Genomic DNA, 26,215 nt, shown 5'->3' with positions numbered 1-26,215 from the left:
TTTGTAATTTCATTGTTACTGAGGGGGCAATGTACCAGCCTGGTGACAAAACTGGCACAGCAGTTCGAAGGGAAGTTTTAGAACCCAAATCTGTGCTCATACCCAGATTTTTCTTGTCTTATGAAGCTTGTACAGTATTTATTTAACCAAAGTGATACATTTTTTTTGTCTGCGATACTGAGGCCAATCAAAGGTCTCGTAAGCTGCTCGGTAATAGTAGTCTGATAAATCCAAGGATAATGTAACTTTAAACTGTTTTTCTACAGTGTTCTTTTCCCTTGGACCAGAAGTTCCATGGCAGAACATGTGAGGGAGTGTTTAAAACTTTTTTTTTTGTTTTGTTTTTTGTTACTGTCTTGGACTATTTTCCTTTCAAGAAAAGAAAGTCATAACTACCCAAACAATTCTCTGCAATGCAAAAACATTGTAAGAGTTAAGAAGGATGGGATGTGATAGTTATAGCGTCTTTCTGAAGCATGGAAACTGATACAATAAGATTTAATAAAAATCTTAAAAATAGGATTTAGTAAAAATGCCTGCCTGTGTTTCCTACCAGCAGGTTTCATTACTGAATAAGTTAACTTTCCTTCTTTTTTTTTTTTTTTTTTTAAATCTTGGTTGTATCCATTCTCCAGCTAATCTTTGTTAAGTTAATTTGTAGTGTTCACTAATATGTGTAATATTACTCCTTTGTATGAAATACAGACATACATGCACAGTTTTTACTCTTCTTTTTCTGTTCGCCATTACTTTTCTTTCTTCTGTCCTGCCTTAAGCACTTTTTTTGATCATCTTTGTTATAACTCTTATTTTCCTTTTTAAAGCATGGAAAGAAGAGCGCAACATAGTATGCTCCATGTGTGCTATTTCTGTAGGTTTACAGATAGCATTGTTTGTATAGCAGTGTTCTCTTAACCACAGGTTGTTTCTCTAGTACCTGTTTCTGTGTATCTTTGTAGAATCCAGTGCTCACTTTGCAGGTGTGGTGATGTCGGAGGAAGTTCACTTCAAACATAAGTGGCATTGAGAGCTGCAGCGTGTAAGCGCTTAACATACCGGTGCTATCCACGTGGTGCATAGTCACTGCAGAGTAACCATTAAGGTGCTGAGGAAATAAGATTTAAAAACATGCAAAGCATAAGGCTTACTTGTCTGTGCAAATCAAGGATGAGTAATTTACAACGGGCATTTGCTATAACTTGACTATGCCTTCAATGCAATAGCAGAACCTAAATGTACAGATTCACTTTGACGTAGCATCTTAAGTATGGTGACATAGTCTGTTTCCGTGCTACAGAGAGAAGGGTTTCGTGCTTTCTTGCTCCAGCTGAACCACTCTAAGGTACCTATGGTGTAAAAATCTTTCCTATTCCTCCAGTGACAGTTTTAAAAACATTGAATTGTCTAAACTTAGAGCTGTCTTGGATTTGTTTTCAAAAAACAGTGGTGCCTCGGTTGGACCATTTAGAGTTGCACATGCATACATTATGGTCATGGATTTTGCAGCTCTCTTCCCCGCCCCCCATTTGCCTTACTAAGACCCAGTTTTTCCCTCAGTGTGTCCTCCCATGTATGTCTGCAGGCTGCTTCTATTTCTCATCTACTAAATCAGGATGGGATTGATTCCTTGTCTCTTAGGGAAATTAAGACAGTAAGTGTATAAAGGTGAAACATTTGTATGCCATGTTAATGTGGCCAAATAAATTCCTAGGGAAAACATTTCTCATTTAGTTTGCATGTATTTGCAAAGTTACACTATTTCATTGCATGCAAACTAGATGAGATATTTAATCTTTTATACTGCATCAGTGCTGAAGCTTGAAGATGTTATGAGAGCTACCAAGGGTAGCTGACCCCAGGATATGAGGACTCCTCTGCCTTTGCTGCAGAAGATCAGTCTGGTGCACTACGAGATGGACGTGCCTACTGCTGTTCCCATTTGCAGGTCTAACCAGTAGCGAGGCTGAGCACCTATGTCACTCACCCAGCTGGCCAGAAAGGCTACCATAGGGAGAGCAGTGCACTCATATAAACAAAAAAGCAGATAGCCTGGTCCCATTTCTCCTCTCCAGCTGCTCACAGCTGAAGTTCACTGCTGAAAATGCACTCAATTTTGCTCTCTAGATTTCTAATCAGAACCACGTTTACAGATTCCTCAAATACCAGCACAGGCTCTAAGTCCAACTAAATAGCCATGTCTGGACTCTGGGCCCTTTACGCAGCCACTGGTTAAGACCTTGAGCCCTTCCAGAAATGGGTCTTCATTGCTGGCTACTCCAGCTTAAAGACTGCTAGCACAGTACATGCATGATTAAATTCATTAGGGAAATATAAACGCACCCTTCTCCCATCAGTTTCTGGACTTGGATCTCACACACACAAGCATACACCCACCAATACTGTTGAAGCAAAGGAATAAAATAATAATCCATTTTGACTTCTGAATTATATTTCTTATTTTAATTTCATTATCTGTACTTTAGCTCACTGTACTAGATGCATCAGTATTTCCGTCCTGCTGCCTTTCTGCTTCACCCTGTCTCATAGACCTCTGACATGAAGTCATTGCTCTCAAGAGGAGGAGATTTTGAGCTTTGGAGCCACCGATTCTTTTCTGCCCCAGTGGCTCAGGTACAGTGTGACCCTTCATGAAGAACTTATTTAGTGAGCAGTGGGGATGGTCTGGGGTAAACGGTCTCGTTTTGTCCATTGGAAAGTAAATCTGTTCTGTTTCCCTTTCTCTTTCTAACTTTTCACAGCCTGCGCACAGTAAATGCGAGTGGTGTCAATTATTCACAAGCATGATTTTGCCTCAATTATGTTGACATTTAAGAGTTAAAAAAAAAAAAAGAAAACGTGCCAGCTATAAATGCTAGTGATTATGCATTGGATAGGTTCAGTACTGCTTTACATTTAGTATGGATATCATCTTCATAAACTATCTTGAATTTTAATGTGCTTTACAGATTGGGTTTCATGGAAAAGAGCAGGTTTTGTTGAGATTTAGTGATTAAATAATCCAGTAATGACACTACAGACATACATGGCTTTAATCAGAATCAAACCATAAATCAGGGTGCAATTTTGAATTTCCAAGTTTCAAACATTCTAGGAAAAAAGTAACCCATGATTGTAATCATGTTAATCGGCATCTGAAATACTAAGCTGGTCATGTTAAATTTTAGTATGTCATTAAAGGCTAACTACAAATCATACCATAGCACATGCCAAGCAACAGAATATTTGTAGTTCTGTGCCCATGCTCTTTCATCTTCAAACATCCGCTTTCTACTAATTTCTCTCTAATTCTACCTAATAATCTGACCAAGTTTTATTATTGTCTTCTCCCAAAGGGGAAGCAATATTTTCCTCTTGCTGCATATCAGGTAACCACTGTGTAAGACCTATGGCTTGATCATATCTTCTGTCTTGCTTCAGCTCTGTCTCTGTGTTTTCTGAGTAGGTATATTGGTCTTTTATTAGAACTGGATTATTTTCCATTTATTTTTCTACTGCTAAATGGATCTTTAACATATGAGACACCTTTAATTCCCTTTGTGTTATGTGCATTTATTTTCCTTCTATTTTTCCTACCGACACTTTCATAACCATTCTTTCATGGCTTCTCTGTGGGAATATCGTGCTTTTTTCTACGTATTTCAGCTTTTCCGCTGATTTTCCAGACCCTTAAGGGTGTAGGTAAGAGTGACCTCTCATACACTGCGGTTGATCACCTGAGGATGGATACAGTTAAAGAGTACTTCAGTGTATTTCAGTTGAGCTGGGGAAGCTCAACTAAGTTAAGCTGGATCAATATTTGTAATTTCTTGTTCTATCAAGTGTAAATTGACATTTTTGCATGATATAAAAGGAAATGTGTTGCCTTTTGGTTTTGTTAATTTTATAACTCATCTATGGCATAAAAATGTAAAGAAAAAATATTCCCTGATTAACATCACTTCTTCCTGATATTATTTACATTTCTGCTGGTCTCGTATTCAAATGCAGTGTAAATCAGGCTGGGTCATGCTGGCTAATGCTTTGGTTGCATCCTACTTGAAAAAAGGGGCTGGGGAGGCAGTTCCTGGTTGGAAACTCAGGAATATCTCTCAGCATCCTGGTAGTTGATACTTTTGTGTCACTGCTTTGTGTTTTTATAGATCATTATTTCTTGAAGAATAAAATCACTAAACTTATTTCTGTATTCTTTTTTTATAACAGTAGAAGTGCCAATACAGCTCCCTTATCTTTGTTACTGTCATCTCTGTCATTAGGCAATTTCTGCTGTTTTCTACCAGCTTTCCAAGATTTAATGATATGGCATGGCTGTAATTTTGTACACCTGTACATATATATTTGTGTTACTCCTCCCAATATAAAAAGAAAGGAATATGTTTTGCTTTGATTTGAAGCTTCCTGTAAAATAGGTTTGCATGTTTGGATGATTTAGTGCAAAAGCCTGAAGTACAATTGTCTAAAAAGGTACAGAGAAATGGCAGTAAATCTCTCCTAAATTACTGCAATTTTTCCCCCGATATTTTGTCATTATTCTTCATACTCCCCTTTATCGTATAACACACATTGCGCTTCAGTGTTGGTGTTTTTCTGTCCTCTGCAGGGAAGATTGAGAATTAGTTGTATCCATTAACACTATTGTAATTATCTGGTTCTACTTGTTTGGGACATTTTACTCCTAACACATCTTTCTATCCTTTTAAATAAAATTCAGATGCTGTCTTCACCTTTTTTAAAATTCAAATTCTTACTATGAATCTTATTTGTTGGTATTAATTTGTTAGAATCTTTTTTGTTTGATTTCCATTTAGTTTAAATTGTAGCCTGGCACCTGGCTGTACTGTGCAGCCCTCAGCCTCTTCTGTTCTTATGTTCTGGGACTTCTGAAGGCACTGCAAGTCTTCCACTGCTGGTTTTTATTGATATTAAATTTTCCCCCATATCTACGTATTTTCTCCACGTTTTTCTATTTTTCTGAATTTTCACCTACTTTTACCATTTATATAAAACTGACTTTCACCTAGTGCCAAGCATAGTAGGGAAGCACAGAGGATCATCCTTTAGTAAAGGACCATAAAGTGCTTTTTAATTTTGCTATCTATTTTTAAAGATTTCACAACTTTATATTTTCATATTAACTTTAGGTCTGGGATTTCACCAGAGATGTGTGTGTCCCTCGTTGTCCAAGTTCCACTTGATTTGTTATGATCTGTTTGGAAAGTTCTGCTAACTGGCAATCACCTTTTTTTAGAAACGAGGGAAGACATGAAAGCACAGCGTGTCCTCTGAGGCGTTCTTTGCTTTCAAGACCATGGTTTCATTAAAAAGCATTGAAGCAAATGCTTAATTTCATGACTTGTCCTAATACTCTTAAGCATGTACTTAATTTTAGTGATTGTTTTCTGGTTGGTTTTGCTTTGTTTTTTAACCTGGACTGTAAGCAGGCAGAGGGAGAAGGGAACAGCAATGTTTTTAGCTCACTTGCCTGTTGGCAGAGCCTGGTAGAGATTTTGCTCGTTGCATTTAAGCGCCTTCATGGGCTCCTTTTTATTTGTGAGACTTTCTTGCATACGGTTGATGTATGGGGGGGTCTACTACTGTTAGCTTTTGAACTTGAAATTCTTCAGCATTATTTATCTGTATGACTTAAGTCCCTACAGTTTTTAATGTAAAACAGACTAAAAATCAATTTCTAGATTTCACATTTGAGAAATGCCATAAATGAGTATGGTTAGTTCTTAGGATCTGTTTTTTAGTGTAGTTGACCTCTTTTAAATTAATTACTTTGAAAGTGTCAAAAGTATTTAATCTGTCATTTTATTAACCTTTTGGGTTGTGATCCAGTGTTTGTGGCACTTTGATCCAGTTTTACCAGAAGTTGTGTTTACAGCAGAATTCTGCTGTGATGATGGAGGCCTTAAATAAAAGGGATTTTTTTATCATTTGCGTGCTTCAGAGTAGCTTCTTTAAAAGGAGTGGTGGATTTTTCTTGAGATGTGTGATGGGGAACAGAAGAATAAAAATAGAAAATAGTAATTAAATTGTAATTATGTTTTGTATGTGTATGAATGCCTAAAAGGTGGGGTTTTTTCTTATTCATAGATTTTTCATATGTATGTACATGCAGCTTTCAGTGTCAGTATTTTTCTTAAAATGTAATTTATAGTGGAATAACATAATGTTATGAATTAAAATGACAGAGTTTGGGGTTTGTTTGGGGTTTTTTAACACCTGAATTTTATTAATTACTTGGCCTGTGCTGTATCATAACATGTTGCACTGAATGTAGAAAAATTTGAATAGTGAGCTACATATTTCTCATATCCCATAAATTGTACTGACCCCACTAGATGGTGCTAATTGATAAATGTATGTCTCTGTGAGTGTGTGTGTATATATATATATATTCAATATATATTCAATTTTAACTCAAAGCATAGATGTCCCTGTCTGTGCATAAAGTTTGGGTTTTGAATGGGTTAATTCTGTATCATTGAGCTGTACAGAAATGATATCTTCAATATTATTAGGAACTCTGGGAACCTGAATTGAATTGGATCTTGGACTAACTTGCATTGAGTAGAGACTGTAAGGATGGTGTTTACTGTACTAAGCAGGAATAAAGCAAACTCTTTGTGATTTAAATTTAGCAGGCTGTGCTTGAATAGCGAAAGTGAAAAGGCACAAGTCCATGCCAAGGTGTCTCAGTCTGTATGCAGTGAATCCTAGTTTTTTGTCTATTTTCCCTAATGTTTAATTGGCATTTTTGTAAAATCTTTGTTATGCAGAGAATGGAGTTTGGTGGAAAAAAAATAAAAATCTGTCTGACAACCAGAAGAGCAGTTTAGCTTTCTTTCATGTTAGAAATCCGTTCACTTGGTGAGCAGGGTTAAGTTCTTTCCTTTGGATTTATATTGTTAACAGAACAGTGGAAATCACTTGCCTTTGGAAAAATGTCTGGAAATTAGGCTCTGTATAATGATGTAAAAGTAAAGACCTCGATTCAAATTTGTGATGAGTGTTTAAAAACAGTAGTATCAGGAGAAAGGAAGATTACAAAGCAAATTGTTTACAATTAAACCATACTTGTGGGCAAATGAGAACCTTTTAATGTTTATGTAAGTGTTTCGTTTTTTTCTGAAGAAATGGACAAGGCTTTTATTAAAAGAACTATTAAATATAGGCACGTATATGTTTTGTTTCTAGCATCTAAATAAAATTTTGAACTTAGGCATCGGGGAAGTCTATTTGCAGTGAATTTGAGACTACCTGCTCTTACTGTGCGGTGCTGCTTTCCCTTCTTAGCAGATTTCCAAAGACAACTCTCATCTTTCAGTTCTGTCTCACTTTAAAGCTTCTTCAGCTGTATTTATTTGACAAAGCAGGACTGTACAGTTGTTCATTTAAAACATGTCTCGATAGCTTCTTGATTTGGAAAAGTGTTCTTTTAATTTTTTTTAAAAGCACTATCTCCATATTCTTAGCATGTTACCTCTTCAGTCCTCTAATTCGGACTCTGGGAATAATTTCACATGAATGGGTATTAGTATTGGCACAGAAAGTATTGTAAATTTATGTTCAAATTCACTTTATGGCTCTTTCTTTACTAATCAACATACCACCATAAAGCAGTGGGAAATAATGGAATATTGAGGGGTTTTTTTAAATTGCTGAATTAGATAATCAAATTTAAACTCAAGTCATGAAATGTTCAGGATTGCAGTTTTCCGAGATGTGTCTCAGCAATAAGATGACAGTTGTTGCCGGTGTATTTTGTGTTTAGAAAGACTTCAGATAATGACAGCTTCCAAAACCCAGTTAGTCAGCTGTTGACATGATGATCTTTGTTCTTTACACTCTAGCTGCATCCAGTCTGCTTCTGTCCTTTTCCAGTTCATGTTTAGTAGTATTATTATTTTTATCTCTCTTAGATACATTTTTTTCTTTGAATACTCAAATCTGATATTCGAGAGCAATAACAATTATTTTTTCTGTAGTATAGAAAGCTGACTTTAAGAGGAGGATTTTTTCTTAGAAAATTCATTAAGATCTTCAAATTTAAAGTACCAAACCCCAAATGGAGAAACACTTTTGCGATGTAGAACAGTATCATTACACTTGTACTTTTTAAAAAAGGTTTGTCAAAAAGCTAAAGAAATGTTTACATTTCTTAAAAGCTGAGCAATAGCAAGACTTGAAGTTTTAAATTTCTGATGTTTTAGATCAATTCTTTGGATTATTTGTTACACATAATTCTTCAAATCAGCTAGGCATACACTTTGCAAGTCTCTGTTGCGTTACTTACAGAGTCAGGTGATATCTAAAAAGGAAGTATCAACAGAGTGTTTAAGTGGGAAAAATGGAAGATTTCCTCAAAGAAAGAAAGAAAAAAAGTTCATTTTTGGAATGTGGGATTGAAATACTGTAGGCATGTATATATGTTTTTTCCTGATCAATCTATGTTCATTAGTGTCTTGAATTAACTAAGTTTTACCTCAAGTTTGGTATGTAGAAGCATTGTAAAACCATCAGCTGTTTGATTGTTGCAATAAGGATTATTTCCATCTGCATTTAATTACAACTGTGCAACTTTACTGAGTGCTGTATCTCAAAACTGGAAGTTGCAGTTCCTTTCTTCCTTATATTAAATATTCTTTCAGTTAAAGTATATTTAAAAAGCTACTTAGAAATACACGTTGTTTATATGACATTTATATCAGGAAAATACTGCAATTGATTATAGGTATCTCACTGTCAGTAGTTGGAAGACAAAAAAATTGAATCTTACAGTAATTTTTTTCAGATTAGAAGTCATTTAGGTAGTACTGGTTTGAAAATTAAGTATATTTTGTGTTGGTGATTAGTCCTTGTCTTCATTTTAGTGATAAGGAAACTGATGCATGGTTCCTTTGGTAATGTGCTCTGAAATCTTTGGATAAAAAATAGTGTCATAATCCTGAGTATTGTGACCATTTTAAACGGCATCTTTTATATGTGACTTTGAAAGCTTTGTTGAATGTGGGATCAATTTGCTATGTCTGCAGTACTGCACAGAAGTATTTCCTCAGGTTGCTTATGAAGCATGAACATAGAAACTTAAATTATGCAGAGAAAGAGAGATGACATTTGTCTTTTATTAAAGATTTGGTCTATTGTGTTGTGAATGATGAATCCCTATCATTGTTTTGATGAAAGGGAGAGAGAAATCAAGACCCCAAATTGTCTTTCTCATTTAAATCAGAATGCTTCATTCAACAAGTAATTTATTTGAAGTAATAATACCGGGAGTGGATGGGCAAAGATTGCCACTGAGTGGGAGTGTATAGACAGAGGGATGAAGAGCCATATATTGGAAAGAGCAGTTCGTGACCTCGAATATGGAGTTCAGTATTGCTCTTCTGAAATTTTTCCTCAAACTTTTACCAAATTTAAGATGTTTTTATACAGGTCAGTGTGTGCTTTTGGAGAGAAGAATTGCTGTACTTTTATTTTAGCAAAGTCAGACTAGTACAATTCAGATTGGTACTTGATGTGTTTACTGCTCAGATTTTGTTTTACTTGAAAATGCATTTATGAAGGGCAGTGCATTAAAATTATAGGGCTCTTTCAGCAGCCATGGACTCTAGTTTGAAGACTGCTTGTTTCAAAGGAGAAAAAGCTTCATGTTGTTCTGTTCTTTCTGTTCAAGGACTTCATGTCCTTAGCTCACTCAAGAGAGTGGTTTCATTCAAAATTGGAATTGTTGTGATGCTCCTTTGGAAATGGGGTTAAAAGTACAGAAAAACAATGTTGAAAATACTGTATACAGTAGCCATGTAGGCTGTTTGGCTCTAAAAGGGCAGGGAAATTTATTTTGGAGCAAGTGCAACTTGTTTGGCTTTGGTCTGAACTTCCTCTGTCTACCTAGGGACCCTCTTCCTATAAGCAAAGTCATCAAAACCTTTTCTTATTACTGAAGAAAAAAGTGTATTTGAATGAAGTCTGTGAAATCTCATATAATAGTAGCTTTATTTTATTTTATAAGGAACAATGAATTCAAAGTGAAAAGTGTTTCTTACAGAAAAATAAACATTTTAAGAAACTCTGCAAGGAATAACTGGGTTTGTAGCCAGTATTTAATCTGTTTTGCTTAACATTGCAAAAATAAAATAGCTAAACATTAGTCTTATTACCATATGCTTTCATGTTAATTCAGACCAAAATCTGCTTATTCTTGAGTCCTTTCTCCTTTTTTTTTTTTTGTGATATAGACTAAATAAAATAAACCACTGTGGGATTAAAATATAATTTTAAAAAAATCTTTTAAATAAAAAAAAAGGGCAGCATCTCATGAGGTAAGCTGTCAAGGAGTTAGAATCACAAATAAGCATGTTAGAGTACTCTGCAAATGGGAATGAATAAGGAAATGAACATTTTATGTAACTGCTATTTTAATCTTTAAACACTTGAATAATAATTATCAACTGTATGAAAACTCAATGGCATGCTGTGGGTTATCAGTAGTTAAGGAAAAAATGTATTGATTGTAGGCAGATTGCAGGTAAGGCCACTAATTAAGTAGACTGTAGAAATTCCAGAAGAGAGCTGTTAGAATGATGAGAGGGCTGCAAAACATGATCCATAGGGGAAGATTGAAAGAGTTTGGGTTTAGCTTAAAAATGACTGGAAAAGTATCTAAGTTTTCATGTTGAAGAGGCCATCACAAAGTCAAAGTGAATAATTTTTTTCTCCAGGATCGGATGAGAAGTCATGAAATGGATTTACAGCAACACAGATTCACAGAACGGTAGGTGCTGGCAGGGACCTCTAGAGATCATCTAGTCCAACCCTTCTGCTAATGCAGGATCACCTAGAGCAGGTTGCACAGGATCACGTCCAGGCGGGTGTTGAATATCTCCAGAGAAGGAGACTCCACAACCTCTCTGGGCTCACCCTCAAAGTGAAGTTTTTCCTCATATGGAGATGGAACTTCCTGTGTTCCAGTTTGTGCCCATTGCCCTTTGTACTGTCACTGGACACCACTGAAAAGAGTCTGGCCCCATCCTCTTGACATCTACCCTTTAGATATTTATAAGTATTGATGAGATCCCCTCTCCATCTTCTCTTCTCCAGGCTAAACAGACCCACCTCTCAGCCTTTCCTCATACAAGAGATGTTCCAGTCCCCTAATCATCCTCATAGCTCTCTGCTGGACTCTCTCCAGTAGTTCCTTGTCTCTCTTGAACTGGGGAGCCCAGAAACAACATGCAAGTCCAATGCAAGGCTGCTGCTCCTATGGCTGTAGGATCTCAAAAAAGGGCTGGGAGCCAGGTTAGAAGGTGCTCCCTTGCAGGCACTAGACCAAACGCTTGGTCTGTTGAGCAAGGGTTTGATTCTGCATGTTGCAGGGACGTCTGGCTACTGCTGTGTTGAGGTGCTATGCCCATTCTGTGCATGGTACTTGCTTTGCTCGCACCCTTGAGGAGCTGCCGCAAAGTACTGTTGGCAGAATACAGTTTCCTGAGCAAGCCCTACCTGGAGCATTTTGTATCATTAGAAATCTAGAGAACTTGTCTCTGGTTACTTGGCAATGAGCAGAAGGGGTTGGACGGGGAGTTGCCATTGTGTGTATGGCCTCTGTCATTTTCTCCAATTGTTCTGTTCGGTTTCTATATGTGCACATAGAGAGATTGTGTTTGTCAAATTTCCGTGTTATATGAAAGCTTCAGGATACATCTGTTCCTTTCTTCCTGATGAAAATGTCTGGTCTTCATCAGCCACCTCAACAAGTTCCACAACACCCAAATGATTTAAATATGTGGCACGCTATTCTCTAGGTACTTACCTGGTCTTGCCTTTAACCACATGTTAAGCAATGAAATGCTACTTTTTCCATTTTACAAGTAGAGAATGGACAGTCATTCAGGAAGGTGGTGGTGAAGCAGGAAATTGGTTGGTCACCACATTACAATACACTCATAACCTGGAACCTTTACTTTAAAATGACTACGTCTGGACTAAACGTTACTGCTGGACTTCTGTGCCACTAATCCCATACTTAACTGCACTCACACCTTTCCTTTCCAATCTCTTCTTGTCTCTACTCAAAAGTTGATAACAACAATCTCAGCAGTCCTCCCTGTCATTGCTTACAATGGGCTCGCCAGATTAGGAAAACTGATTCTCTGGTGCTATAGCTGTTGGTCTAAAATGTTCCAAATTAATTTAATTTAATTTTAATGGCTCTCATCTCTTTGCTTTTGAGTTAAGGAGAAGGTATGGTACATGAGCATAATGGATGCATTTAGTAGTTTTCTTTCATATGCTTTGGTGATACAGAATGAAAACAGGAAATTCTGAAATTAGAAATATTGTAAGACATAGATCTAAGACACAGACATGCAGGCATACCTCACTGTTCATGAAGGATGTGTTTGTTAAAAATGTCAATAGCTAGGTACTTAAGAGATAATGAAGTACTTTTTCCAATAAAAAAAGAAATGGGATGGGGAGGTGGATATAGAAATACATACAATATAAGGACACAGGTACAGTGTGTATGGCACAGGCAAGCAAGAGCAGAATCACCAGAACTATCAACTGTTCACTTAATGTCTGTCTTGGTTTTTTCAGTACAGAAAGAGCGGAAGAGATTTGTTTTCCTTTTACAATAAAAATCAGGAGATGGGTCCTTACAGGCCTGAGATTTTGATTAGATCTCTTTAAGGCAAAATCACATCTGGCAGTGCCCTTGTGACCTTGTCAGACCGGCCTCAAAACTCCTTCACCTGTGAGACTGCCTGGAGTAAACCCCCAAGGGCAGGTGGTGGTCTGCCTTTTCTGAAGCATTGCATTTTCTCTGTTGTGATCATCCTCCTCAGATGTGCCCTGCTCGTCAGGGTTGATCAAGGGTGAAGGACAGACAAATAAGGTAATGAGGCACAGCGTTAAATGGTTGAGGAGGAAATTCTGAAACCACAGGTTTTAAAAAAAAATAAAAATCCATGGTGAATAGGATTTTACTGTACAATTTACTGCAGTGTGCATAAGTATTTTTTCTATCTTGCAATTTCTGACTAGACAATAAAAACTAGTTATTTGGCTGGAATGACTAATAACTCACATGACCTGAATTTTTAGCAAGGCTCTTAACAAACTCAATATATCATTTGATTTTGCTAGTTGAGACCTTCTTTCCCCACAAGGTTGCTTTCTTTCAGTTCTAGCATGCTGTGCTTCTTTTATTGACTTTAACAATTTAAGAATAATAGCATGATATTTGCCATTGCTGTTAACTGGGCACTTCTGCCATAACAACACCGTCACACATGCAAGTGCTCCATAACCAAGTTGTTGCTGAACCAAAGTTCAAGCAGCAAGTGTTTGTTGAGAATGTAAGTTGAAGCTGCAGCTTCTCCAGGCAACGCAGCTGATTTGCATTGATAGCACCTGATTTAAAATAATGCTGCTCCAATAACTTTGTAAATCTGTAGGTAACACACCGTTGTATAATTTTTACAAACTGTAACCTGACAAGAAAAATGCCCTTAAATATGATCTAATATAACTCTATTACCACATTTTGTAACTTAGAAAATTACTGTAATTGTGCATACAGTTCTGAAAATTTATTTCTGAAATGGCAATGCAATTAGAAATTTCTGGAGGAGTTCTCTTTGGAATATAGGTCCTTCTGAATGTGGGGTAAAGGACACTTTTTAAGTGTCATCCAGCACAATCGTGGATTCTTAGCAAACTTATCTTTAAGGGCTGAACAGATGCTCGTGTAGGTTTGGATTGGACATAAGGAAGAAATTCTTTACTGTGAGGGTGGTGAGGCACTGGAACAGGTTGCCCAGAGAGGCTGTGGATGCCCCATCCCTGGCAGTGTTCAAGGCCAGGTTGGATGGGGCTTTGAGCAACCTGGTCTAGTGGAGGGTGTCCCTGCCCATGGCAGGGGGGTTGGAACTATAGGTGATCTTTAACGTCCCTTCCAACCCAAAGCTTGCTATGATTCTATGCTTGGAGGCTAGTTCACATTCTTTTAACACAACTGAAAAGATTCTGATAATCTCAGAGCACTTTGGTCTCAATATACATGTTTATTTGTTGGCTCTTCAAGTAATGGACTTCAAGTATGCATATGACCTGGAAAAGAGAGAGTGTTGGCGATTTCATTTGTTTCATGTATTCTGCTGTAGAACAAAAATGAACTCAGCAGAAATTACATCCGTTTCTTACAACTTTAGGATCTTGATAACAGGTTTCTTTCCTGTGATAGCTGGAACACTCCCTGCAGTGTTGACAGGAGTGGGTTTAATCTTCAATGGATATAATGTTTTAAGCTGACAAAATTTAACAAAAACCTATCAAGTTTGCTCTTTGGCCTCATCTCATTTCTATGAATGAGTTGCTTACTTAAAGGAGTGCTAAATGAATTAGTTACCAAGTTTTATCAGGGCTAGAAGCACCTCCTTTTTCAAATTGTATTAATGTCTCCAGTTATAACCCTCCTCCTCTCCCCCAAAAAGAAAACACGCTTTAGCAGAAGATGAGATAAGGCTCAAGCTAAGGAGTCTGCTTTTTTTTGGGTTTCCATCAAAGAATTTAGATGCCTTGTTGGTTATTCCCTTGTTCTAGGTATTTGCAGGGGGTGGAAACAAGTCATGCAAAAGCAATCGCTCACCACCAGCTGACCGATGCCCATCCAGTCCCCAAGCAATGGCTGCTTTGGAAAAACATAACATCATATGGTATGGAATATCCCTATGGTCAGTATGGATCAGCTGTCCAAACTGTATTCCCTCTCTGCCTTTTGTCCACCCACAACCTATGTGCTGAGCAGGTGAGAGAAAGAAAGGTTGAAACCCTTGACGCTGCACAAGCACTGCTCAGCAATAGCTGAAACCTCAGTGTGTTATCAACACTGGTTTGGTCACAGACCTACAGCACAGCACTGTGCAGGCTGCTATGAAGCAAATGAGCTCCCTCCCAGCCAAGCCCAGTACAACGGTTTATACCAGGCAGTCTGCAGGCTTTCTGATTTTTTTAAAGTAATTTCATGCTATAGTGATAAAGAAGCTTATGATTCTTTTGTTATAGTGCAAGTTTTTAGTTCCTTTGTTGACGTTGTCTAACATTGCTGTTCTGAATGACTTCTGACTACTCTCAACTGTTCAGGCAGAAATATTTCCGTGGCATTAGCCTGCTTTTGAATTCGTATGAACTTAATGCTTCTGCTCTTTGGAACAAGGGCTTGAAAGAGAGAATTGCTCATCTGTTGTGATGAAACTTTTTGCTGTGGAAAATTGGGCCAGAATCGAGGTATCTGAATATCTGTTTTTATGTCTTCAGGGGCTTGCTTTGATACTTGTAACATTCTCTCAGAAGGCTTTCTGCACTGTACAATCACTTAATTTATATTTGAGGCAATTTAATATTACTATGGGGAATGAAATTCTCTTTGCAAACTTGGAGTAGTTAGCTATGATTTACACATTTTTATTTTGTTTGTCTTTTCTAAAATACATGATGCTAAATTCTTAGCAATATTCTATGCCTCTAACTGCAATTCAAGTCAACTGGCCTGAATAGAATGTGATTTAAAGGCTGTATGTGTTCTGAGAAAGTCAGTTTTCAAGATGTTGCATTGTTTGCAATGAATTGGCATTTGATTTGCTGCTCAGTTTTCCTACACCTCATGTGTTCATCATGCCATATTACTGCAGAGTTGTTCACATATTTAAGTTCATTAGAGTGCCAAAGCTGCAGTGATAAATACTATAGGAAGGTTTGGGAACAAAAGAATAGTTTCACATTTTGTCCATATTTCTGTGCTGTGTAAATAGGCTTATAGACACCTGTTAAATGATGAAAATAAAGCAAAAAAAAAAAAAAAAAGGCTAATTATTCTGATCCTTTCATCTGATACAATAAGGTTTTGAGAGGCGAAAAGAAGGGAAGTAAACAATCTTTGATTAAAATTCTACATCAAGCAAAATATGCGTACTCTTTCAGCATAGATAATGATATGCAGTTATAGCTTGTGAATGTTTTTATGGTTATTTTCATTTGTTTCATTGTAGCCCATCGTTTCTTTTTTCCTTCTAATTACTTCAGTTTACCTTGACTTAAAGTTGTTGGTCAATTTAGACAGTCAACTCACTGTCTAAAACCCAGAGTTAAGGTAATACCATTAGTGATCAAATGAAAACCTTAATTCTCGCCTTGAAAGCTCTCTGTGTAAATGTTGGGCCTATTCATAAATGTGTCCTTTGCAGTCATGAGTGCCTTGAAATGATTTCTCTTGCTCCAGATATTACAAATGAAACCAAAACTAGCACTTACTGCCTCACCGGTTTCTCTTTTGCTTCTTTTTCCATTCTCTTCATCTGTTGTGGCTTCTTAATGTAAACATGATCCTCTTTGTAGTAGCATCTCCCCCCTTTGTGGTGCCACTTGTGGAATTAAAGACTTTTTTTGCAAATGGTATGTGAGCCTGAAAGTTTGGTGGACAATTAGCAGGTTCTTTTATATAGAGAGTCTTTCATTGTGCATCCCTGCAAGTACTAAGCCAGTAAGTACAGAAGGTGCATGGCTTTTGTCAGCACTTTGATTTCAGACACTCTTGTTGATATGTTATGAAGAACATAATGAAGAGAGCGGTTAGGGGAGATGTACTGCCTACCGTTAGGGACTTCCTACAACAATATACTCAATGCCTCTCTTCTAGACGCGTCTTGGTGCTTCGTATGTGTGTCTATATTGGCATTCTAGTTCAGATCAGGAGCGCATTTTTTAAAGCAGTTTCCCATCTTCTCAACTTGTGCTGCTTTGGTGTGCATCAGCAAGCATCCGCAGTTCAGTACATGAGATGGATTCCTTTCTGCTGAAACTAAACAAGGAGATTAGCTGCTAATGGGTATTCAGCAGACAAGACTAGACTAGGCTAGTCTGGAGTAAAATCCCAGAAGTGTTATGGTGCAGTGATTAGATTCTCGGTGCCAATCATTCTGTTGCATTAAACAAGGATGGTGTTGCATGTTTTCATGCATGCAGTTAGCCAAATTTTGCAGGTACCTTATCTGCGTATTGAAAGATATCTCATCCAGTAAAATCATACCCACACCAGGTAAGTCCCTTCCAACTGAAATAGTCTATTCTGTTCTATTCTATCATCTTATGATGAAAATAGTCCATTTTGGAGCTCTGTTTGAAATTTTCCAGAAACTTTATAGGTGGATAACTTTCTAAAAGGTTGCTAATAAATCTTGGACTGTAATACCGAATCAAGCTACCCTTTCTGAAGCCAGGTATGTAGATTATAGGTGTGTAGTATTGTTCTGTAGAGCCTTTTGGAAAAGTCCTGCTTACACAACTGTTCCAGAGTCCACTAAATACCAATAAAATTATTGTTGTATTAAGAGGATTCCTTTCCAGAAGGAGCTGGGGTATTGGAAACTGATGATATTACCTGCTTATCCTTTCCCCTGCGTTGTTTTCAGCCATGTGATATTGGAGCTGTACCTGGAAATTAAGAAATCTAAGAAGAGAAGTTAGAGAAAAAGCTTATTTTGTAGGATTATTTGCTTAAGATTTTTGTTTTTCTGACTCAGAAAGCTCCCTGCGGGTTTTAAAATAGTCCAGGCTGGGGACACTGCAGAAAATGTATTTCTGCTATACTTTGTTACAGAAAGCTTAATTCAGTCTCTTGGGGAAAATTCAAAAACAATTTCCCTTGCTTACAAATGTGCCAAAAATTGTATAAATTTGTGAATGATTATTTTTCCCTCTTGGGACATATCTTCACAGTAGACTGTCAGTTTTCACAAAACCTTGTAAGTCTACCCAAAGTACCCTACAGTGAAAAGGATAGGTAGTCATTAAAAAAAAATAAGATCAAAAAACAAAACCCAAGCAACGTAGTCATCTGTTCAGCAGAACAGCTTTGTATGTTTTATTTACAATACATAACTCTTGCTTTAACAGTCTTGGTCTCATCTGTGAAGAGATTTTCAAGGTTCAAGCTTTACACTTAAATGTCAGAAGAACTTAAAACAGATGTACTATATTTTCTATTTTTTAAACATGATACAGTCCTATACTCTCCATACATTCCATTCATTCAATAGTATTACAGTTACTGCACATCCAGTATAGCCACGGAATATAAAATAAATTTGCTTTTTGTATTAAATTGAATTCTTTAGAATGAAGCTCAAACAAATGGCTGCAAATCTGAAATGTTTTATCTTGAATAGGTAAATGCTTTCTCTTCTACTGTTTTGAATCCACTCTCATACTTCTCCTGAAGTGTTTCAGGATGGTTTTAATTTCTGTTGCTGTTTAATTTCATTGAGTGAGATTTGCAAAGGGGCAAAGTACTTGCACTACCTTGTCTTGTTCTGCTTTCCAATTCTGTATTTGCTTAGCTTCCACTGTCTTCATTTTCATCAATGTGGTCACTTAATCTAAATATTTAATGCTAGTTGGGCATATGTTAGCATTATTTACAAATTTCAGATTTGGGAAAATAATTAGCTGAAAGACAGCATGCGGAGAATTTGCCAAAACGTTTGGCTGTTTGCATGCTAGTTTTTCTGAAGGTGGTAGTCATAAATGCAGTCATTCAGCACCTTGAACTCTGGGAAATTCAGAGGCCACCAGGGGCCACCAGGTGAGTTTGCAAGTGTGCTCTGTCATCCTTGAAAGGCAACAGAGATGACCTAGTGCCCAGTGACTAGGGGAAGCCAAGTGCTGTACCCAACTTCAAAAAAGCCCAAAAATACAATGCAGGAAACTACAGGCCAGTCAGCCTTACCATGATCTATGGGAAAATCATGGGCCAAGTCATCTTGGAACACATTTATGGACACATGGAGAGAAGTTGTTACCTGAAAATGCATTTTTGCCTCACTGAAACTTTTGCTTTGTCAGTTGAATTGCACCAAGTCTCCTGTGTTCAGGAAGCTATTCTATAAGTGCTGCATACATTATGAATACATCAATTATCCAGAAGTTAGAGGTAGATGGTAACTGTAGGAGAGCCATTGGAAGTAGCATTTTTATGATGCATATGATAATTTCATACTGATATGAAAGGTAATCCTTGTATTTCACGTTGATTGCAGCTTTGTGCACAGACCAGTGCTTTTTCTAATTTTCGTAGGTAAATCCTTTAAATTACAAAGAGATGCAAGACAGATACTGTCTATAAAGATTTGATTAAAAAAACTATTCAGCTAACAAACAAGGCAAAATACTATCTATTAAATAAAATGAGATCCTTTTTGAAAAAAAATTTAAAAAATTCAAAACAGAAAACCAAAAAAACCCACCCCGTATTGCATCTTGAATGGAAATGTCCCAGGTTGCAGTGTCTATTACTATAGATCATGTGATGCTTATCCCTAGAGTCACTCATTGTGCCAGTACCGTAAATTAATAAAACTTCCAACCTGATGTAGCAAAAGCTAATATCTAGAACTGTCTAGTAATAGTTAAATCTTCCTGCTTACTTGATTAGCTTCTGTTGTTTGCTCCAGATTTCGTTAGGCAGTTACCCTCTACAACTCCTCCATAATCAAATAAAATCTTAATGATTTTTCTTTAAATGCTTAACTGGATTCCAGTATCCACTGTTAGGAAAATAAAAATTTGTTTTCAGCCATTTGCTGGTTATAGGCAGAGCCAATAACTTGTTAAAGTTACACACTACCTACTCTTAAACCCTATTTTTTCTTGCATGAATTTACAATTTTATAACACTTTTTCAAAGATGGGTTATGCAAGAATGTCTCAGCATTTTTTTTGTTGTTGTTTTTTATTTTTTTTTTTAAATTTCCCTGGTAAAGACACCTGCAGGTTGTCCAGGGTAAAAACAGCTCTATCAGCAGTGGAGCATCTATTTTCTTTGAGAAAGTAGAAGGTAGCATAGGCGACTGCTTTTAACCTCCAGAGTTGATGGAAGCTCAGCCTGGATAAAATCAAGATGTTGGCCGAAGCAATCAAAAAAAATGATGGATTGGAGACTTTTTGATTTATTATGCCTTTTAGTCATTCAAGTTCACAGTCTAAGTAAATCGCAAATTTCTGCTAAACTCAGGGAGCTGCAGCTCCTTGTTTTGTTTAGTTTCTGTGCTTTATGAGGTAGAAATATGAAGTTTTCAAGTCACTTATACTTTCAGTGACATCCAATATGGATTAGTCTTACTTTGCTGAGTAAACAATGTCTGTATAAGCTATGTAAAATTCACACTCATGTTCTGAAGATAATAGTGCTCTGCTTTTAGTTTCCAGATGAAGTACAAATACTTGCTGTTCAGAATGAATCATTTTACAACTTAGCAATTGAGCAATTGTGTTGTCTTCATGCCTCACCATGATGTTTCATAACTTTGGTATCCTTTAACCAATGACGTACAGAAATAATCTTACTAAGAGTACAGAAATGAAGAAGAAATCGACCAAGACTTAGATCTTGCTATGCCATGTTGCATTAACAGAGTATTGTGTCACCTTTACTTCAAAGAACCTATAGTCTAAATGAGTAAAAGCAGGCATGGACTTAGAAAGTGTTATGAAGCACAGCAGAAGACGGGAAAAATGGGAAGCCCAAGTGTCATTGACATAGCCGTTATCTTGTTATGGGTGTAGTTGTTGGGAGTTCAGTTTAAATTGAAAAGAAAGGGCTGGGGAGGTGGCTGAGGGAGTCCGGGGCAGTGAAAGGAGTGGGCACTGCCGAGGGTAAAAGTAAGCAGAGAAAAGCAAATGTGGATGAGGAGGGAAGGCTGGAGGAAACAGTCGGTGCGTAACAGATACGATCCAGTCAACCCCAAGCATTTTCAGTGTGCAAAGACTGCTCTTTACAGCTATCCTTGCTGCCTGGCGTCTGTCCTGCTCCTCTTCCAGCAGTGCGCCGGGGAGGGCTAGGGTATCGTTGGGGTGCCTGTACCCCAAGGATGCGAGGGGCTCCCCAGCCAAGTCCTGAGCCCGGTCCCCTCTGCAAGACCTCGCGTTCCCCTCCTTGTCAAGCACAGAAGTCCCCGATTTAGCTCCTCCTGCAACTCCTCCAACCATCTGGAGTCCATGCCTCCTTCAGAGCAGCAGGACTAAAGTAGAAATCTAAGAATGGGGTGTATTTGCATCAGTTCAGTCTACTGTTGTCTTCTTTTTTTAAAATTTTAAGTAAGATTTGTACATCTTCAGGAAAATATTGTAAATAAAATTGAATGTTTATTATTTTATGCCATTCTGAAATAACTTTTAAAAAACTTGTTAGAAGCTTTAAAATATTTTGGCTCTTTTAAGCTTTCACCCTGGAAAAATCTAAATTTTGAAATGCATGACTTGTGGAGGAGGGAAGAGGCTGAATATATAAATGATGGTGTATGTTTTCCCCTTTTGAAAGAGCCAAAGCACACTGCATTTTTAATGTTGATAACTCCCCATTAGAAACTTTAAATGCTCCTAAATGACTTTAACTTGCTGAAGGACTACCACCTTCTTTCAGATGTGTTAGAATTCATATTAGCACTAGTTTGTCCTTGTTTCTGAATTATTTTAATGACGGCAGCCGCTCCACCAAGCTGTCTGTCAAGATGTGGGTGGCAGGCTATTATTTCACTTCATAAATCATAATTTACAGGGTTTTTTATATCCATCTTGGGGATAAACACTTTATGCTTTGTGTTTTCAGCAGCAATATAAAATGTAATTGATACTTAAAGCAATATGTTAGAAATATGGACATAGAAAGCCAGGAGAGAAAAATCACAAATGTTTGGTTTTTCTGTGGGTTGGTCTACATACTGAGCATTTTTTCCATCTGATTTCATATTCTTAGCACTTCAACAGAGGATGATGATGAATTACATGTACATGATTGCTGCCTGTAGGTTACTATAAGGATGTTTCTTTAGTTACAGACACTCAACGGATCAGTTAGCTCAACAGGGTCATTTTGTACCGTTTCTTGTGCTGCTAAATAAACTTATCGTTTTGTGCTATTGTCTTCCAGATTCATGAAAAACTGCATTATTATGAAAAACAGAACCTAGTGCCCATACTCCACGGTGCAGCAGCCTTGGCAGATGATGTAAGTGTCCCCTGCTGAGATCACTGGTACCAAGTCTCCCAAAAAACTGTCTGCAAGCAGAACTCCTCATAGTGCAAACATATGAATGTAATCCTCTGAGCTGAAATCATAAGAAGCTGCAAATGTTTCCAAAGGTGCTGTCATCACCAGGCTTGTTGCTGATATTACTTTGATTTTTATTCACTTGCCTGTTATAAAAACATTGCATCTAGATAGCCTCTTGTTCTGCTTTAGTAACTACGTAATAGAAATTACAGGTTGGAACTCTACTGGGAGGGGAAAAGCTGTCAACTATTAGTGTTTTGAGAAAGTCACAGACAAGAGGAATGCTTTGGAAAAATAAAGACAAATGAGATAGCAGCACTGCTGACAGAACATGAAAAATGACAGATAATACTACAGAAATGAAGCATATGAAATGCCTAGGAAGGAGGCTTGTTTAAAAAAAAACACAGCAAAAAACTATTTAAGAAAAAGTACAGTAGTGATTTATTGATATTGGAGCTTTCCAAATTACCTTCATAACCAAAAAATAAATTGTAGAAGTGGTCGGCATTGATGGAGTAGTTAATTTCCTGTTACTATAATTTTTATTTTAAAGAAAAAAATCCAACCTGCCATTTCTTGCTATTTGGTTAATTCTAGGATTCTGATGAATGGTGCACACACCTGTATAAACTATGACTGAACCTGAGGTGGGCCAGGATAGAGAAATGTTTAATAAACTGTGGTTTAGGTGAAATCCAGAAATCTTTGTTGCAATTGATGATCTCAGGTTGTTTTTTGGAAAAGGCAATATGTATCAGGATCCATTTCAAATACGGCATGTACTTTATAGATGTTTTAAAATCTTAACTATCTTTTTATATAATTAATAGCTTTTGATTTTTAAATTTTACAAATGTTTAGAAGTTATGAATTGAGAATTATAACATTTTAACAAAAAATGAAATTAAACATATTTGAAGTCTATTGAAAAAAGGATATAATGTAATTTAATCATGTTTCAGTAGGAGAGCTATATCCTGTAACATACCAAATATAATAATGCATTAGCTTTGACATCAGGCATATATTAGTAATATTTTTTTAACCTTCAAGTAGCTTTGAATAATGTTGATAGTAATTTTGAAAATTAGAAAGCTGGTTGAAATTCTCTTCATTAAGTTCTTGGTGACATATTAATAATCCTTGTTAACATTTGTGTTATGGATCGCCAGGCTAAAATTCTTAATAAGAATCATTTCTTATTTTTGGATGTGAAACTTAGTTCTTGATATTTTCAGAAATGCTGAGCAATCTCATTCTTTGTTCAGCCCCATTTAAAACTTAGAGTTTTGGAAATCCCCAAATTAAAGTACTCTGTCACTCTTCAGCTGAAGAGAGGTCAGGGTTTTTAACCCTATGTATTACTATGTATATGTGGTAGGATTTTTAAAATGTACATATCTTGGGAAATGAATGTCTCTAGACATCTGCCTACTTTTTAAGCACAGCTTCTTTTTAAATATCCTTTTGCTGGTTTTTCATTTTTGCTTATGCGTAGCTGAACAGCTGGTTTTATGGACACTGTCCCATAGAATGAGGATGTCCTTTGGCAGCTGCAGTCAGGCTAGCACGCTGCAGGAGTTTCTGTGTTTCAATAGTTATCAGCAAACTTTGAGGAAGTAAATTTACATCCAGTGGGTTTTGTAACTTAATATTTCCTGTTTGATCTAAAACGCAAATTTGAGGTGCTGCTAATGTAACTAGAAACTGTTTAAAGTGTGTGCTTTTATTCCTGTGTTATTTTTTAAAGCAATTTCAGAGGTAACAATTGTAGCGAGGCTTCTTTTCTAAACATTTTCTTATTTCTAGCTGCCATACCTTCACTCTCCTCACTCCCAGTGACTTTTAGACTGAATTTTCCATCAGAGATGCTGTTTGCCTCTTATTTTGGAGCAGCAGTGTCTGACGTAGGACTCTTGATTTCATGCAAAGGATCTAAACATTGCTGGTGGTATAGATATATACTGCAAATAAGGCCTCTAGTTTATTAGAAAGACTGTTCTGGCAAAAGAAGTTTCAGAACTTTCTCCAGAGGCTTTAAACCCCCAGACCCCAGTGCTGCTCATCTCGGCAGCCTCAATCTACATCGGCCCCTCTCCCTTGCTTTGTTTTCCCCTCTCTATAGTGGTGGCTCTTCATAAAGAGCCTGGTGAAATGTTATGGTTCCCTCAACAAAGAATCATAGAAGAGGTTCTCTGGCAGCTTTTCCTGCAGTTTTTGGCATAGGAAGTGATTGGCATGGTGTCACTGTGCTTAAAGTATTCCATATAGTTTGTGCTGATGCTGGTAGCCTTCACAAATCTTGGCACTTCAACAACAACAACAAATAAAAATCCAGTCCAAAACTGCTAGCAGCACAACAAGCAGCTCTAGTGATATCTGTTCACTAATCTGGAAACATGGCTTTGTCTTCCTCCTTCTCTATGAATCTTTGTCTTCCTCCTCCTCTTCTACCACAGGGTGTTACATGTACCTTTAAGACTTTTATGGAAATACTTGGAAAAACCTTGTAAATTATATGAGTGAAAACAAATTTTTGATTATTTGATCTCTGAAAAATATTTTTTAAATTATGGGATTAAAAAGTCTATTAAAGCAATAATAAAATATTCTTCCTGTTTCTCACAGTTCTAAACCTTACGTACCCACATTTATATTTGTGCCACCAAAGCAAACACCAGTTCTACTGAAGTTGATAAATGTTTGTGCACAATTCATCTGAGAGAAATGCTGAAGCAGTCATTCTTACTGAGTGATTACAAGTCTTCATCAATGAAACATGAATTAATAGATTTTATTCTCTAGTGATGAGTAGTACAAGCTAAAGAATGAAAAGAGAACCAAGGGGAACCTGCATCATATACCTGCTGTCATTCCTATCACAGATTATTTTCAGCTTTGCAGAGCTTTTCCATAGAACATGAAGACTAGATTGCAGTCAGATTACCTCAATACTTGGCTTTATGTGCCTAAAATATTTCATTCTGACCTTTCCTACAGAGATTGTTTTCTAATCTTTCGGTATTAAGACACAAATATTGTTAAGATTAGCATTGATGTCTTTGATGGATGATTTTATCTATGAGTTACAGTTAAAAGGCTGTGGGACTGTAGGTGATGAATTTTTGTTTCAGTCCTGTTAACCCTGTATTATTTGAAGGTTAAAAAGAAGTACTCAAACCATGTCTGATGTCTATAATTGCTTCTAGAATTGTCTATTATATGTAATTATGCAAAATATACTTCTATCCATTTATCTTGAAAATTTATACAAAATGAAAGTACAAATTTTAAACTAGGCTAGATGAATAAAATTACTTGCTGCAAATAACCAATCTTTCTTTGAGACATTTTTATGATACTGATTTAATGCAAAGAAAATAAGTGATTATCTGAAATCACGTTTTGGATTATGAGCCATGTAGCTTCAGGATTTTAAACTAAAGTTCAGTGTTGTGAAATATGTTTTAGCTTTTCCTTCTTCTGGAAAAATAGTTTGAGTCTGAAATCCTGCAGTAAAATATGCCTCTTGAGTCCAAATTAGTTGAGAATGTCATGATAAGGAAAACTCAAGACATGAAGCCAAATAGCCATGGGATTAAACGTTAGACTGCTGCTCTATTGTTCACCAAACCACAATTTTGTAGTATAACCAAACATAAATTACTGATCTTGTTGTTAGGACATAGTTTGTGCATTTTAGGGGCTTGAATTGCTGATGACCTGTTATAAACTATATTATGATTAACCCGCTTCACGTTTAACAAGCTCCTTCCAGTGTATGTGTAAACATAATAAAAGGTTCAGATTGCTTGCACTGTAGGGGCACTTTGCTTTCTTATCCCGGTCCTAAACAGCACAGCTACTGTGGGTTTTTGGAAGCAGTGTGGATTTCACCACCTCATTCGAAACTGTATTTTATAGACAGTGTCAAAGTTTGATCCAGTCATTTTTACAAGCAGTCCTTTGTCTGCACGCAAAGGACCATTCACTAAAATGAAGTGCTGGGATTTGCCCCCATCGCTATAAATCAGAATGTGATCTGGCTGCACCTTTGCCAGAAATGATTACTTGTGT

At 36.8% G+C, this 26,215-nt stretch overlaps 1 protein-coding gene across 5 annotated transcripts in view; it reads left to right on the top strand.

Annotated features, from left to right (window-relative positions):
• Positions 1-26,215, top strand: part of MPP7 (MAGUK p55 scaffold protein 7) — a 155,391-nt gene that overhangs the window by 64,081 nt on the left and 65,095 nt on the right. For 2 of the 5 annotated variants that reach the window (XM_054817579.1, XM_054817580.1), the window contains 2 exons: positions 2,548-2,631; positions 22,013-22,090. In XM_054817579.1, coding sequence (XP_054673554.1) covers positions 2,548-2,631; positions 22,013-22,090 — 162 coding nt within the window. Of the gene's footprint in view, positions 1-2,483; positions 2,632-22,012; positions 22,091-26,215 lie in introns of all 5 variants that reach the window. The other 3 variants (XM_054817582.1, XM_054817581.1, XM_054817583.1) reach the window with 2 other exon arrangements.

This window comes from Grus americana, chromosome 2, assembly GCF_028858705.1.
Source record: "Grus americana isolate bGruAme1 chromosome 2, bGruAme1.mat, whole genome shotgun sequence".
Lineage (NCBI taxonomy): Eukaryota > Metazoa > Chordata > Aves > Gruiformes > Gruidae > Grus > Grus americana.
This window is presented reverse-complemented; position numbering and strand designations above follow the sequence as displayed.